The sequence below is a fragment of the Grus americana genome, chromosome 19 (assembly GCF_028858705.1).
Source record: "Grus americana isolate bGruAme1 chromosome 19, bGruAme1.mat, whole genome shotgun sequence".
NCBI lineage: Eukaryota > Metazoa > Chordata > Aves > Gruiformes > Gruidae > Grus > Grus americana.
The window spans coordinates 11,863,203-11,880,524 of record NC_072870.1 but is presented as its reverse complement, the minus strand read 5'-3'; the positions used below and the strand labels follow the sequence as shown (position 1 = coordinate 11,880,524).

At 44.3% G+C, this 17,322-nt stretch overlaps 1 protein-coding gene across 1 annotated transcript in view; it reads right to left on the bottom strand.

Moving 5' to 3' along the window:
• The window catches only part of KSR1 (kinase suppressor of ras 1), a 72,684-nt gene that overhangs the window by 31,611 nt on the left and 23,751 nt on the right, over positions 1-17,322 (bottom strand). The window contains exon 2 of the mRNA XM_054847424.1: positions 2,806-2,946. Within this exon, the coding sequence (XP_054703399.1) occupies positions 2,806-2,946 (141 nt within the window). The remainder of the gene's footprint in view (positions 1-2,805; positions 2,947-17,322) is intronic.

The following is a 17,322-nucleotide window of genomic DNA, read 5'->3' as shown; positions in this document are numbered from 1 at the left end:
TGTGCCTAATGTGAATACACTATCACGTCTGTGGGGTTGTCTGTCTCTCTGTAGCACTTTTTGGAAGCATTAAGGAGGAAACCCAGTATGACTATTTCAGTTTTACAGCGAGCTAACAGTATCTTAGAGATGGGAAGTCATTCCCCAGTGTATCTTGTACACCAGCCACCAGGTATGGGACTCCGGTGTCCCCGTTTTCATTGTCTGACCTACTCAGCCACCTCTTTAAAGGCTCCCTAGCCACGTCTCTCCCCAGTCATGCCACAGGTAGTGTGCAGAAAGCTAAGGGAAACCATTATATATTTCTTAATAACTAACCTATTAAAGCTCCTTCTGTCAGTGATTTCCATTCTGAAAGCATTCAGCTGAATTGCAGTTCACACACTGTATAAAATCGAAGCAACAGCAGGAATGATCTCATGATATCCGTAACATTTCTGAAAGACACCTCAGCACAGACCAACACGTCCCCTGCACTGCCTGCTGATGTCCATGTCACAGACACCAACGGTGGCTGCATTGCTATTTTCTAAGTAGTGAAATAACAGGGCGGGGGGGTGGGTGGGGGTGGGAAATCTCTGCAAGAACAGAGCGATTGGCCCAGCTATTTCCATTTCCCCCAGATTACAGCCTGTTCCAGCATGCCTACTCAGAAATAATTTTAATGACCCAATGGGTGTTGCAGTTCTCCTGTCCAGCTAATATAAATACTACAGAAACTGTCTGCAGCTGCATGAACTGGATGCAGAACTTTTAAAAAATAACCATACATTTGGAATCACACAGGAATTTAAATGCTTTGTACACCTCTTGTATTTCTGTCCCAGAGAACAGAAGGAACATAATTCATTGCACTGGTCACTGCTTGGTAGAGGGTAGCAAGAGAACATGAATAAAACCAGTAAACAGTTGGAATATGTTCTCTTCCTGCCTTCGACCAAACCCGAGTTTGTTCACCCTTTTCAGTGACCACGCAAACGGAAGGGCAGTCTCAACGCTGTTTGCTCCCTGAATTACCAGGATGTGGCAGATCTGAACTGTCCACCTCCTCCCTCCCCCTTCCTCCACCCCTCCTCTTCACCTCTTCCCTTCCCCCAGTTCTGCAGGCATCACAAAGGATTTAAAAAAGAGCTACAAAGACATTCTTTTAGGCTCAGGCAATTCCAGTAACCTTAGAAACCAACAATAGTTGTGAGCCTGGCAGTTTGGCCACAGCAACAGGCTGCTTTTCTCTTCTCTCATTGTCACTGCTGCACCTTTAGCTGTGCTGCCCAAAACCTTGCTGGGCTGGAAGGCGATATCCAGCATCACATTCAAAATAAATGGTAGTAAATAAAAGGAACAACTCGCTCCTGAACTCATCCTATTTTACCAGAGTCTGCTCAGTTACATCAGGACCAAACTGGAATAACGTCCATGAAAATTTGCTGAATTTTTCACTCAGGCAGATCCCTGCTGAAGTCAAAGAAAATTTTTGCTTGTGTAAGGATCAAAGGAAACTGAATGAGAACACTGTGATCTGGCCTGCAGAGCTGAAAACGGGGAGAAGAATGGAAAAAAACTTTTCTGCTTTGTTTAGCCATCAGTGGACTGAGCTCTACTTACATTGCCATTAATGGTACACTGAACTGTCCCCAGTACAGAACAGCTTGGGGAAACTGTGCACAGTCCAGACCCAAGGGAACAATCTGATGTCAGTGCCCTGCAGTCCTGGAGTCCCCAGAAGCACCTAAGTGCGGCTGGGATTTCAGACTCCTCTTCAAAAACAAAAAAAAATGTCAGAGACAGGAGCTGAGGGCCTTAGTTTATCTGGTCATTTCTGATTGCAGCAGAAGTGTCAGATTATTCTGTGCAGTAAAGAGGCTTCCAGCAATTTGCATGTTAAGAATTAAACTGTAAAGATCAGAAGGAGCCATGGTCTGTGAGCATGAACAGCTGATGCTGTTCACAGACCACCACAGGAGAGTTATTCATTCCATTCTTTTACCCTGATGCAATGCTCTTTGGTATCAGTTTGAACCAGAGACTTTACTCATGGGGGGGGTGTTGGGGGTGTGTGTATAAAGTGAAAAAACCTCTCGTTTCTGAGCAAAGACTCCCACCCAGTCGAAATCCAGATCAAAACCCACCTGCCCATTACCGGGTTCCAGTCCACTTGATTTTGTAGTCTGAATGCTGTGTGAGACTACACAGTTTCGAGTCTGGAACAAACTTGTAAACTCTGACCCCTCTTGCGAGTCTAAGTTTAGATGGACACGGACCTATTGGCTATTTGTGGATCTCTACTAATTTATAATTGTGGCATGTATGCTTTTAGAAATAAGAAAATTCTAGGCTGTAACAACTCAATTTATTGGATATGTCAGCATACAAAATTATAACTCTTGGTCTTTTTTTTGCTAGTACTGGACACAGAATATAGTATGGTACCGCATTATTATTATCAACAAGTTAGTAAGTGACTAAGTTATGGCATCATTCTCAGCCCTAGCAGGCAGAAGGAGAGGAGGTCCTGGCAATGCAGGACCTTTGTCTCTTCCTGAGCAATAGGTGTGAGGCATCTCTTCAAATGCTATGGTAAGAAGGGAGGAGGACAAAGGGAAGGGAGTATTTCAGCTCTCCTGTTGGGTGATCACTGCTTCTGGGAGAGAGGAAGCACCCTTTCCACCAAAGGTCCCTCTGTGTACCCACACACTCCCAGCTTGCCTGAAAGTAAGCTCAGGAAACTAACTTAAACCCAGCAGGCAGCTGGGAACATCTTGAGAGGGCAGGAGGGTTCTGTGCTGAGGGTTGTCTTCCCCTTACCTGTACAACTTCTTTCCTCACATTGACAATGTCTAACCAGTCATTGAATCTTGGGTAGCTGTTGAGCTCTGCTGTCCTGTCATTCAGGGGCACACTCAGCTTACACTGCCGTTGTCTGTGGATGTAGTCAATCAGTTTCACCTGTTGGGATCCAGAAAGTAAAGAGTTAAGTTCCTTGGGATATGCCGTCATCCTCCTGGGCAATGTCTGTACAGTACCCAGCCAAAGGGGATGCTGGTCTGTGAGTGGGGCTTTTTCACCACAGAAAAATGACATACTCCTTCAAGCACTTGGGGAAATTCATACAGGGAAGCACCTCCCTCACACCGAGCATCTTTACTCTTCAAATCTCAGCAGAAGGCAGGACCTTGCAGGGCCCGTCCCTACAGGACTCTTCTCTAAACCCATAGCAACAAAAGTTCTGCGCAGAGGCTGGGTGTCATGCCAAAATATGAAAGGGCATCCAAACCATTTGAAACAATTAATTACATTCAATTTAAAGGCACTGCACATGTACATGCAACCGTAATGCTAGTCTAACGTGCAGGACTATCTGCCCACTCACCCATTGCTCCCGTATGTTTGTTATATTCTCTTACATCTGGCCTCATTTGGGCTAGAAGGTCAGTGAGGCAGGAATAGCCAAAGTACCCAAAGACTCTGAGGCCCATTATCTGATGGGCCTTTCTATTACAAAATCAACATTAAAACCAATGATCTTAAAAGAACAGTTGGATTAGATGATTGTTGTACGTATTCTATTCTATAGTGGCATTCCAAAGCTTTTATCACCTGACCATCTCATGCCAAATACACTACACAGAAACCTTCCCTTCAGACACAGAAAAATAAAACAAGAAGGAGTATTATTTGTGCCTTACGTTTGCTTATCAAAAAGAAAATATTCTCACAAGATTTCTCACTATGTCACACATTCCCATGGGGCAGACTTAAGCTTCAAAACCTTCCTAACAAAACAACGCCTCAAAGCAAGTTAGCTGATCTGCAATTTATAAACCAAAACACGTTCTCAGTCAACAAATTTTAGCATTTGTGACAAGATCAGACTACAAATGAAAAGGAAAAAGCAAACATGGATTCTTTGACCACTATAATATCTCTCTTAAGCTTCTGCTCAAAATATTTCTGCTCTATGTATCTGAATGATGCTATACATGACTTGTATGCACAATCTCAAAGTCATACATGGGAAAGAGAATTAGATCACCTCCTCCTTCCCCAGATAAAGGGTATGTCCAATATGACAAGGAAAATAGCTATTGTGTTTGATCTCAACTGAACAACCCCCATATGGGGCTTAATGCTTTTGGTCTGCTCATCAGTTTGGGAAAGCTACTACTTTGTAATAACTGTCCTACAACAAACGCAATTCTTCCTTGGCAGTATACAGGAATCGCTTGTTTTATTGAAAGGGGGAAATTCTTTCTCCCTCTCAGCTCGTTTACTGCGACCGAGTCCTGCAAATGTATAATCATGAGGTTGATCCATGTGCTCTTACATACAACCCTGTTAAATAAGCAAGGCTCTGCAGGGGATAACGACAGAACATGCACAGAAACACAGTTAACCATGAACAAGCACTGAGCAGGAGGATCTGTACTTGCACAGGGGAACTACGCTCTGCTAAGTTATCACGTTGCTAATACTATTCTCTAAAAATGGCTGATGAGACCACAGTTCTAGCTACAGTCACAATTTCTTGGTACTCAACCCATTGTGGGCCTCAGTCTTTGCATACGGCCAAAGAGTGGGAGTCAAGAGGAGGCAAAGCCCTGAAGGCCATCCTGGGGATGGCAGCAGACCAGCAACATTTGACTGAAGGGACCCCACCTCAGTGCTGGGTTCCAGCACACCCAGCTGGGTGTCTGTCGCTGCAACTTCAAAACTAAGCTATTTCCATGTGAGTGGAAGCAGCATATAGATCACCTGCGCTGCACCTACAGCTGAAGCCAGTGGAAGCCAAGTGGCAGCAGCAGCCCCCAACCAAAACACTGGATGTTTCTTGGAGGCTGGCTGCATTCTAGCAGTGGAACCACCAGTTCTGTGTACTGAAGAAAGCCAGCAGCCATTGATAAGGCGTTTCCAGCTTGTGCTTTCCTGTTAAGTTAGCAGAGGGCTTTGTTTTATGAGCAATCTGACTCCTCACAACTATCAGGTGTAACAAGAAGTTTGCCTCTGCCCACACACTTCTGAATTCAGACAGCAGTGCCATGAAGTTTCAGATTTGTCAAAAAGTGGGTTAATACAGACAAAAGTGATTGAAACTCTTCATGCCATGAACACAGAAATGCAAAGCAGTTGCACTCTTAGGAGAGGCAGTTGTGCAACAAAAGGACTGCCCTGTCCTAGAAGACTCAGCCATCCCTTTGCATTTACACTCTGACCACCCAGCTGAAACCAGAGGAACCTTTTAACCATAACTTCCTAACACAGCTTTGGAGCACACGACCTAAAAGAAATTACCTTGGAAATCCCACTCAATCGTTCTCAGTCTCAGTACCTCTTTTTATAAAAAGGGGATGATAGCACTTCCTTTTTTCCACCCTTTGTCTGCTTTCTCTAGTCAGACCCCATGCTGCAGCACAGAGGAGGGCAGGCCCCCGCAGACGGCCACGGTTCTGCCAAAGCCAGCTGGGCTCCGAAGGGCTGGCGATGGGCTCAGCAGAGGCCTGGGCACCACCGATGGCCACGTTCCCATGCCCGTACTCTGCGCCAACGAGGGACGAGTCAGCTGGCTCCCTCAGCACAGTGCCATATGCCAGTGTGACTGTGTGACTTTTAAACACTGCTGCAGCTTGTTCTGCTTGTCCCCGTACTCTTAAACTTGCTGTCAGCTGCCCTCTCCTACACAGTTGCACCTTCAGTTGTACACACCCCTAAATTAAGATGCCTCTGGAGTATCATGCTCTGTTCCCTCAGAGTTAACTCAGTGCAGGCTAGGGGCACATATGATGTCATTGGCTGGCTCAGTCATGACCTTCTGCTTTCTCACTGTCATACGTGTTTTCCCATAGCAGCCTATCCAACGAGCTCTCTCGTTCACAGTCAGGTCAGAAACAAGCCTGGAGATGCTGTTCCAAGTGTTTTCCTGCTAAGCGCTTGGTTTAAATTTTTTCTGCTTCCCACTGTACTTTTTCCCTGCTGCTTGGCTTCGTATCATTTCCATTCTGACACAGTACAGCCAGCTGGCCCACGTTAGATGCAGTGCGACTCTGCAGATCTACCTAGCCATTACAAACCAGTCTGTGCACAGCTGGGAGGTAACTCCCCTGTCAGGGTGAGAAGCTGGAAATACTGTCTTGTATGGTTAAAGCAATTGTCCCATGGTTTAGACTGAACACTATCATGGATCTTGGCTGTGACTTGTGTCCTGAAACTCCTCTTTTAAGAGGAGAGACTGACATTCTCATGATTAGGGTTTCATTCCACTCAAGATACTTGGTTCTTATTGCTTCCAAATGTATCATGTTTGCATCCTGGCTCCTTCCCTCAAAAGACATTAGAGAGGAAGAGACTAGACTGAGAAAGAACTGACTTTGCTGCAGGTCAAGACAGGAACAAGATAGTCAAAGCCCTGACAGAAGAAGTGAGGGGAGCACATTTGCCCATCTTCTCGCAGAAGAGGGGATCTTGGCAACCCATGGGCTAGAAGTGAGGTTACAAAGAACACAGAGTGGGAATGGAGGCAAGAGCAGCAACGAAGGCATGAACAGAGGGGGAAGGTCCGCTAATAAAAGGCAGAAAGACGAGGTTGCAGGAAGTTTGAGGACTACTTGATAGCCCCCAATATGCCACAAGTCAGCCTGCGTAGATCAAAAATATCTTCCCAGCTGTGCAATGGATATGTCATGGGAAGGAAGACAGAAATCACCCAAGCCTTCTCTTTTCTGGAGGCCATTCCAAGCAAGGTTCAATGACGATATGTACTCTGATATACGAACTGCAACCACAAAATCCAGCCAAAGGCAAACAAGTCAGCTGCGCATTTGTAAGCCGCGGTATGCAGAATTCCCGGGGTACTGTGGTATGTTACTGCTTCTTCCCCCGGGACACCTCACCCCTTCCCCATTCCTGGGCATACCTCAAGGTTGCTGAGCACCTAGGGAAAGGAGCAAGATTGTTTGCAAAGTGATTTTGAAACTGGTACAGCCAGGCATGACAGGCTATGTGTAAAAGTAGCAGCTCGGCTCCTCGGTCTGATTGTAATCTGCTATTTTAGTGTAGGGCCTCCCATCAGGCAAGATTTATTTTCCTGGAAGAAGGATGAGCTATCAGCATACTCTCTAAAGCTGGAGTTCCACGCTTAGCTATATGTCATGCTAATTATATGCAAATGTCTTAAAAGTAGCATATAACCCAGTATAAAGCAGGGAACTGCAAGCACTGACAGCAGTTAAGAAAAGGTGCGGGAATCTGTTCCAAAAACCACAGTGGAAGGCGAGATGGATTTAGCATCTATTTATAAACTAAAAATCACAAATTAAGTAAAAGAAATTATACAAAAAATGTACAGCCCCACATTATCCTATTACAATCTGCAGTATCACGAGGACAGCGTGCTGCTTTGAGGAAGGATATTCTTGAGGTACAGTCACTACTCTTGCATTCCCCAGAAAAGTTCTCCTCACCAATTTCAGTGTAACACCAGAAGCACTACATTTAATGAGGAAGAGAACGGACCTCTGCTCCAGGGAGCTGGGCTCCACTCCCAGCTCTGCCACTGACCTGCTGCCTGATCGTGAGCAAATCAAATAAATAATGTCTCCTCTTCCATCCTGCATGTGGCTCTGCCTGCTTGTACTGCATAAACTCCCTGGAGCAGGAGCTGTCTTCAACTATTTTCGTACTGCTTAAAAAAATACGGGTTCAAATATTTTCACTTGACAAGTCTCATCCATAGCATAAACTCCTAAAAGGATACTGCTGGAAGGGACTCTCTGCAGCACAGATCTCAATGTCAAACTTTTCTTCTTCATTGGGATATAACAAAAATATAATTCTCAAAAATGGAAAAGTAGTCTGACAGCACAGATCTGAGTATCTTAGATTGCCAAGTCTGGTTTTCCCATGATAACTCCTTCACATTTACTCTTCAAGTCCAAATTTGTTTTCCCCTAGTCCTATAAATAGTGTATTTGCATTCTCTTCCCACCCTACGTGCACCACGCTTCTCCCCTAGGATGAATTTCATTTTGTTATTTCCTGCCCAGACTTCTAACTAAACTACATGGGTTTGGCTTTAATAGCTGAGCTGTTACAAAACCCTTTTCTGAGAATATAATAAAACTTCTGGGTTCAGTGACGCACATAAAAACCCACAAACAACATGCAGGTCTCCAACCACAAACTAGACAGAGAGATAAAGCCAATAGTAAGCTATTCACTGCCTGTTTGCCAAACGGCACATCCTACTCATCGCAAATGGCAAACCCCACAACAGAAGTGGCGATACTCCAACTGCCTTAACCCACAGAGATGGGAAAGAACGAGAACAGGGACAGGATATGGAGCAGCTGGAGTAAATCGCTGTTTACAGGGTGTGCTCCATCAGAGCTTTCCTTCTCGCTGGTGTAGCTGACTGGACACCCAGTTCCCTTTTGCTCTAAGAACTGCACATTGCAAGGTATGGTCCTGGATGCACATTTATCTCCTCCTTAGAGCACTTTTTTAACGAGTATCGCTTTGCAGCATATGTGAGAATCAGGCCCAAGATGTTTAGGAAAAAAGTGCCAAGCTTGCACTTTTAAAATTTATTTATACAAAGTAAACAGCAGATCTCGAGATACCAGTTTGCCCCTATCCATGACCTCAAGCCAACATTCAGGAGTTTAAACGACTGAACAAAAACCAAACACGCAAGAGTTCCTCAGCTGGACTTCTGCAGACATGGCACAAGAAAGCCATGGCACCTGTAAAACTAGTGCACTGACATCAGGGTGCAGAATTCAGGAGTCCTTGGCAAGCAAGGAGATGTTACAAGCACAAGTTGGAAGAATTCAGGACTCAAACTGCAGCCCAAATATTTCTGATCTCTGGTTAATTGATCAGAAATCACATTCTAACCTAATTTGTCAGAGAACCTTACTAGTTACGGCCCCGAAGCAGAGAAGTTAAGTTTTGTGCATTTGGGGGTAAACTGTCACTCAGCTTCTTGTCCATTATGTTTTATTCATGTTTAGAAAAGTGGCATCTTATTCCAGAAGTCATTAACAGGCAAGCACATTAAACCTATTGCAACTTTGGCCAAAACCCAATCAGCCTGAATTCAATGCAACTGATCCAAATAAACAGGGAGAAAGGACCAGAGGACAGAAGAGTTTGCACTTTTCTTAAGTCCTCCTTAGCTTATTCTCATGCTTTTATTCCACATATCTTGGAATATCCTGTATATGCAGCAAGAATAATTCTTTTAAATCCACAAAAAAGGGAAACTGAGGCACAGAATAGAAATTATACATTAAACAACTTGGGGACAGCCAGAGGGACTCTGCTATACCAAAGTGCCAGCCGAGATTCCTTCAGAATATTAACAGTTTGAGACCAAATTTGATTCAGTCATACATTTCACAACCAAATGCTGTTTTCACATTTTCACAAAACTTACACTGTTCTACTCACTGATGCCTACAACTTTTCTGATGACTTGAAACATACGCAATGTTTAGAAGAGGGTTTTTGCAACACCCAAAACAAACAATTATCATTATTTAATCAACAAATCAAGCACATGTTCAAAAGCAGATCCTATTTCTCCTGTCTCAGGAGATGAAATCTCATGGAATCTGGCAGTTCTTGAGAAGATGATAAATACGAGCTTACACCAATACTTCCAGGCCTACAACCACTTACTGCCTTGCAATTTAACAAGCCAGTGGCTGAAGTTTTAAAAGAATCAGATCAATGCATGACCCAGCTCTTACATGTGGCTAAGAGAAAGGCAAATCATCTATCTTCCTTCAGACAGGAATTAATCAGGAAGGAACTTCTCTATTAACCTCCTGCCAAGAACAGGACCCAGAGGGCAAGGGTGCGCTCTCTGCAGCGTCAGACAATGGCTGCTGCTGTGGCAGGACACTGCGCTAGCTGGATCAGCATCTCGTACCGTGAGGGAGGTTCTGCATTTCTACCGCCTGAAACAGAAGACAAAACTTCTGAACTCAAGAGTTTATCTACATGGGACACTGGGGAAAGTAAGATGAGTCATTTTAAGGCATCCAGTGAAAGTGGATTTACTTCACACCTTTAGCTGACTTGTATCTATCTATTCTCCCCAGTGCCATTATACAGACAAACCCTAAGCCAGACCAAAAAAAAATCTTGAGCAACCTGAGCACTCAAGAGAACACAAAAAGGTCAGAATCTGACTTGCCAAATTTGTCTCTGAAGTCATGCTCAGCAACCATGTGAGAAACTGATAAAGATCTCAACAACCATTCAGAGACCAGCAGCAATGTGAGTGTACTTCAGGACACTTTTTTCAAAGTCATCTGAGTAAAAAAAAAAAAAAAAAAAAGTACAACTGAGTTGATCCATGCAAAGGAAAGAACCAGTGTTTCATTTTTATAGAGCAAGCTATTCTATATGCAAGGCTGCTTGCCTTGAGGTATGAAAGCTGAGAGCTGGGGAAGAACCTGTGATCTGAACAAGAGCTCAGAAGCCCGCGTGCAGATGGCCGGCACAACAAAACACCTTCCTGACCTCACCGCTTGCTCATGAGTACAGCCCAGCAATCAGGGCAACTGTCTGGCACTTCTGAGACACGGCTGTCACCACCTGCTCTGCCTCAGATTCCCATCTTTGAAACGGCCGTAAGAACAGACCTTCTGCCATGGGTTTTGGAAAGACGATCACAACAGAGCTAGTAAGTCACCGGGACACCACAGTAACAGGGAGGGAATACCAAATTGGCAGAAAGTAGCAAACACTGAAGTAGTAGAAATGCTGGTTGGTTTCTCCAGTTAGAACTGAAAAGTGGCAATGCTAAGAGCGTGTCCAGAGCAGAACCTTCCCTGGCATGCAGTAATCAAGGCAATCACAGTTTGTGAGCAGAGCGCGGTTGAGCCTGAACACTTATTTGGGGCCAGAGGAGACCCAGAGAGATACAGCAGGACAAAGTGCCCGACCAGGGGAGACACGAATAAGACCAAAAAATCATTACGCAGAAATAGTGCTGAGGTTTTCCCGGTCCGTCCTGCAGACTGTGCAGAGCAGATGGATGGATGATCACAAGACATAGCTTCCAGTCTCAGCTTGGCCAGGGATCTGCAGACACAGGACAAGCCACTTCATGCGTGCCTGCGAGGCCCGCTGTTCAGTCAACCATCCTAAACAGTTCTGATTCAAAGTAACGGTCCGCAATACCCTTCACCTAACGACAAATCAACTGTCTTTGCAACTCCTGCATGCCACACAACCCAACGCTGAGCTGTTCCTTCTGTGAACTTAAGCTTTAAGCAGCTGACTCATTTGAATGCCCCCAGCTATCTGAATTGTTATCATCATCTGATCATACCATCACCAAGCAGCAACCCAAGTCTCATGAAATTTTCGTTTCCCCTCTGTTCAGAGGACTAGCTTGTTGCACGTCCAGGTATAAAGATACCTTATGACAATGTGGGCTCCGCCCTTTCCAGTATAGGGAGAACTAAACCAATGCCTGGTTTTGATGGGTTTAAATCCAAATCTCCCTGGTGAAAGGGAAAGAGTGGGTCTGTACCCTTTTAACATGACATATGCTCATTTTGCAGTGAAAACTCATCCAAACCTGTTCATAGAACATTTCGTTCGACCACACTGAAAACCATCCTTCCCATCTGTGCTTTCATTAGGAACACTCAGATGATGCAGGATTCAGCTGGAGAGTCTTATAATCTCACAAACTTCAAAGTAACCTTGAATCCAGCATGGAATTCAAACAGCTCTTCTCAAGGCAAGCACAAGAGCTGCACAGGAACAAAATGCACAATCCAAAATAAGAAGAAAAGGTGCAAAACACATTTCAAGGAATTATTTGTATCCTAAAAAATGAAGTCACTCAATTTCTCACCCACATGGCTTTGCCCCCAAAACCAACAGAGCTGAATCCACTAAATGATATTTTGACATGTATCTTCCCCAGCCACATATAAGGAAAGTCAAGCTAGCAGATAAAACATTACAAAGAAATATCTGGTAGCAGATTCATTTGTTTATTTGAGATGGTATCTGAGAAAAGGAGCTCGCGTACATGTCAGACACCGGCTTGCAGTCTGTGGAATTCACATTCACTTACCTGAACCCAGCTGACTCATGCAGCAAGGAAGCATGGCAGAGTGAGCAGGACTCCTGTCCAAGATGTGAGCCTGGCTTCTAGTTCTGGCTCTGCTAAAACAGTAGCCAGAGCAGTCACTTCCTCAGTCTGTTTCCTATCCGCCTCTCCATTGACTATGCAAGTGCAAAGGCACCAGGTATGGGGGTCACTGCTATGCTGGGCCAGAGGCAGAATCTCCTTTGAAAAGGACAGCTTGCAGAATGGTACCACTGCTTTGAATGCCAAAACCAACTTATGAACATTAACATACTCACAAGACCCCATGTGGTAGCACCTTATTAAAAATAAGAAAGTAAGAGGAAGAAGGTTTAAAAATAATTTACACAAAGTCAAGGAGCAGTTCTAAAAACAGGTCACAAAGACCTAACTTTCGGTCCTCTAACCACTAGATCATGGCAGCACTGTCTGCGATGGAGCTTCTACACAGCAGAGAAATCAGAACGGTGACACGGATGGAAACAAGCGCTCTGAGTGACAGCTGCTCTCTGGGGGTACCGCTCTGCAGGCTGCACCGTGCCACAGCGAGGGAGCTGTGCATGCAGGGTGGATGCCAGCCTTACTTGCAGCAGCTTCTGCACAGAAACAACTGACAGCCTGCTGCTTCTGCAGAACCTGGGTGTCTGGGCTGACTTAAGGAGTTTTGGTTTTGCTTATAAAAGAAAAGGAAATAATTTCTCAACGCATTGCTAAACAAACCCTGCAAAACAGGACCCAGCAGAAGCCAGCAGAAAAGGGTACAGGCAAGGTATGGTCTGGGGGAGGGGAAAAAACCAACACAAAACTTAAGAGAAATTAGTAAATAAAAGCACAGAGAGGTAGAGGGTTAGGGAGAGATGGAACACCAAATGGATGGATTTTCCTTTGAACCTTCAGTCATGCCTGAGGCTGACACAATAGCCACTGCCCAAACACTACAGTATGTTATTTCTGCTTTGTCAGATGATGCAGACAGCATCATTTCTGGGTCACTTGGAGGCCACATACCACCCCTTTTCTCTCCCCTCCTTTCTTTTTCACAATCTCAGCGACTGAGAGCTGTAAACACTCAGTTGAGGCCTCCCCAGCTACGAGTGGGAATGGGAGGATGAAACTGCACAATCGAGTGGTCCCCTGTGCCTGATAACTTGATTCTCTTCAAAGATTTCATCCTAGGGAGGCATCTGAGCCTAATGCAGCTGCAGGAACAGTCCTCTGCTTAAATATCACAGATTTCACACCCACTGCACACTAAAAATGAAAGCCCTCCCCCTTCCTTTATAACCTGAGGACATGCAACTGCAACAGAATTACTGAGAGCGCTCTGCAAGACTAAGAACAGTACTTACCATTTGCTGAGCACAACCCTGCTGCTGCCACATCAGATCTGCAGCTCAACCTCCCCTCAGCTCAGACCTCTCCAGCACCCATCTAGCTTCTTTAGCTCAGCCATGCTTCATTAGGCTTAACTGTATTTCCATATGGAGCACAGGAAGACTAATACTTCCTTCTGCACAAAGCGGACACTGAAGAATATCATTACTCCTAACTGGCCTACAGACCTGTTAAGGTTTCCCATCCGCTCATGAAATTGTTGCCTGTGCCATTCAGCAGGCGTATAGAGTTACCCTGCTATGAAGAATACTTCTGCCCAAGCACAGCACACCTCCTGTTCTCACTCATTTGATCCTTCCACAGGGTCCCCAGATCCTGTATCTGTTCACATGCAACCAAATCTCAGCCAGCTCAAACTGGGCGACCATCTGGATGAGTATCACCTTCAGCCCGGAACCTGGTCCTCAAAAGCTAAGGCTTCGCAAAGCCTAGTTCAACAGTCTTGGCCCTCAGCCAAGGTCTTTAACAATAAGTTAACAAGCATCTATCAGAAAGGGACTAGGCAGAGCTCCTCATACCTTTGGTAAGACACCAAAAAGGATCTCCTGAGATCCCTTCCAGGGATTCTACACTGACCCACACCATGACAGCACAGAGAGAAATATAGAGAGCCTCAAGAAATCAAAGACTTCAATCTCCCTACCCCAAGCAAAGATCAGCCCTGAATAAATCTTTCTTAACAGTTGGGGAAACCTAGGCTCAGATCCTTCCTCTCCTTCCTATTTCTTGCATGCTCCTAAGCAAAGAACAGGAGGCCAGATTCCCTGCAGACTTCGACAGCAAGTTAGGAGCTTACATACTTTGATGGTTCCGCATCTCATAGTCTTCAAGGCTTGGTTCCTGGTTTGGTAGAGCGTACACAGTGCTACCCTACTTCACCGAGCTGGGGAAAAGGGAGGAGTCTGTAAGGTGCTCAGATCCTAATACAACCCAGGCTTCTCAAAGTATTGCAGGTAATAAACAATTACTTGTTCAATTTACCTCCTATAACCCATAAAGTGAGACTGAGGTGAATGCAGCCCACAGATACTACTAATACTATGCTTCTCCCTATAACTGTAATGGTTCAATGTCTTGGCAAATCCATTGTATCTCTCCTCCCATAAAGAAAACAACTACCCCACATCCCCTGCCATTTTACAATGGCTGCAGCCAGAAAGCAGCAAGTGACAGAGAGAAAGATCACAAAAGGTTCATAATCTGGAGAGGAAACACCAGGTTATGTTTTGGGGATAGGGCTTGTGTTACAAGTCATGGATCTTTCTGTAAAATTCAAAACTTAAAGTGCCTTTAAAGACAATGTCCTCCATCATTTCTATGATTGCATTAATCATTCTCATGAATCTGTAAAAGAACTCTCAAGTATATTTGATTGTATGGTGGGGAAGGCAGGAATAAAGAAACCAACAACCTGTGCATATATAAACTTGCAGCACAAATAAAGTAGAGTTTACAGCAAAAAATATAAAGCCAGACATTTCCTTCAGCAAGGTCAGGAAGGGAATGACTAATTCTAGGTCCCCGTCATATTCCTGCACTTCCCTTTCCTCTTCATTGAAAGCCTCATCCTGCAAGGTACTGAGCACCCACAGCGCTCAGACAGTGCAGGACCAGGGGAACACCTTGCACGGCTAGCCTGCAAGCTCCTAGTACTCCGTCTGAAGGAACTGAGCTCCTTTAATGAAGCAGTTTACTGGCCAGGATGCTGTCCCTAGTCCCAAAGGGGTTTTTTCACATTTCTCTTCCCCTTGCCTTCCCAACCATCTCCCTTTTGTCTTACACACTTCTATTTTGGAAGCCTCAATAAAATAAAAAACATTCCCAAACCTCCTGCCTCTTCCATTCCCTCAGGTACTGGCTGGGTAATGAGACAGATTAGCAGCTTGTTCTCTGCAGCACTTGGGCTTATTAACAGACCAAGGGAAGGAAACAGAACACAACAAAATCAAATCCTCTGCTCGTTTGACTCAATTATTTGAGCACTTCAAGAGTTCCACCTTCCCCCCCTCTCTCTGACATACACACTTCCCTAAACTGCTGTTGGGCTTGTCTTTGGGGAAGAGATTTATAAAGAAAAAGTTTAAGTCTACATAGGAGCAGGTTGCAGGTCTTAGAGCTGAAGCAATATGTCTCTGCACCCTGGGAAATCTGAGCTAAGAAACCTTATTCTGTGAAATGCTCCAAATTATTAGCTTTCCGCTAGAAAGAATGGAGCTATTTTGGCAAGGCTTGGGATCACATTTCTCTTTTCACAGACACTGCGTGAGAAAGCTGCCATGGCTCAATGCTCGCATTTTGTTTTTCCAAAAATCTCTTTGCAGCTCTGTCTTACTGGTTAGCATTTGCCTACAGCAACCACATGGGGTTTCAATAATTAGTGTAAGTACAAATATAGTACTTAGAGTGGAGACACCTGAATCCAGATTCCCACCCCACAAAAGAACATTTTTTCTTTGTGACTCTGAGACCTTCATCTAAACCATGTTGTGCCCACTTAGAAAGTGGAGGAAAATATAGTTGCTGACCTAGTAATAGTTGTACAAGGAAAAATACACAGGAGACTGATAAGCAGCCATTGGCCATAAAACAGACAGTACTGCAACAGCTATTTGGCATCATAGAACAGCCTGGAAAGATTTTAATCAACACTGGAAAAATGATCACACACACGTACAAAGACAACAAGCGCCAGGTTTAGCATCTTTCAGCCAGGTACAATATCCATTACTTCTGTGAATTCCCACAGAAACTCCACACAGCACATCTGTCTGTGCCCAGGCAGAAAAGGAGGTGGGGATTTGTGGTTGGTTTTGTTTGTTCAGTTTTGTTTGTTTAAAGAGAAGTGTATTTTCACAAACAGCTTGTTAAAACCAAGACTTTTCCATGAAGGTGATTTAGGTAAGTTTCTCATTTTCAAAGCATTCTATGGAAACAACAAAACCACATTTAAAAAGACTTCACTTCTGCATTAAATGTTTAATGAAAGAAAATGTGCCACTTCAGGATCAGGATTTAAGAATTTTGCATGTGTGTCAAAAAAATATTTTATGCAGAATTTGTGAAAAATCTGAGCCTGACTTTTCCCTCCAATGGGGATTGGAAAAAGGCCTTTGGAGCAGGAAAGTTCTCATATTCACCATCACTTCTACCCAGACCTTCTGATCACGCCAAGATTCAGAAAACAATCCCACAGCATCAGCGTGTAGCAACATTTCTACACGTCTAAAAGTGATTTATACACTTGTTCCCCTTCAATCCACTCATATGCTGAGCTTTGCAATTTTTTACATATTTCACTTTTCATACTATGTCTCCTTAGGAAACAGTCTTCAAAATATTTCTTCATCATCCCTTTCATATTACATGTGCTCTGTTATATCCCTTTTGTCTTAAAGTATCTCCTCTGATTATCCACTGGAGAATAAATTCAGCAGCCTCTGGGGTTCAGGGTTTGTGCTCCATCTCTTGTTCAGACAACGCATCAGAGGGGGGACTCTACTGAGCGACAGCAACCAGAAACAAGAAAAAAACATGACTGCTTATGAGAAAATAAAAAGCCATTGTAACAAGCCTGTATGCTATTTTGTAATGGAAATACTCCCCTCCTAAGGAGGGGGGGAAAGACAAAGGGATTCTATGTTGTATTTTCCTGCCCGCGAACTGACAGTTCTGAGTGCTGGATACAAATTCATTCCTTAAGCTTTGAGATTTTTCACTGCAGCCAACCAACTCTTCATCATTATACAAAGATCTCTCGTGGGTTTTTCAGACTTGATTTCATTTACGGTATTTCATCTTGATCTTTCCAGAAGGGA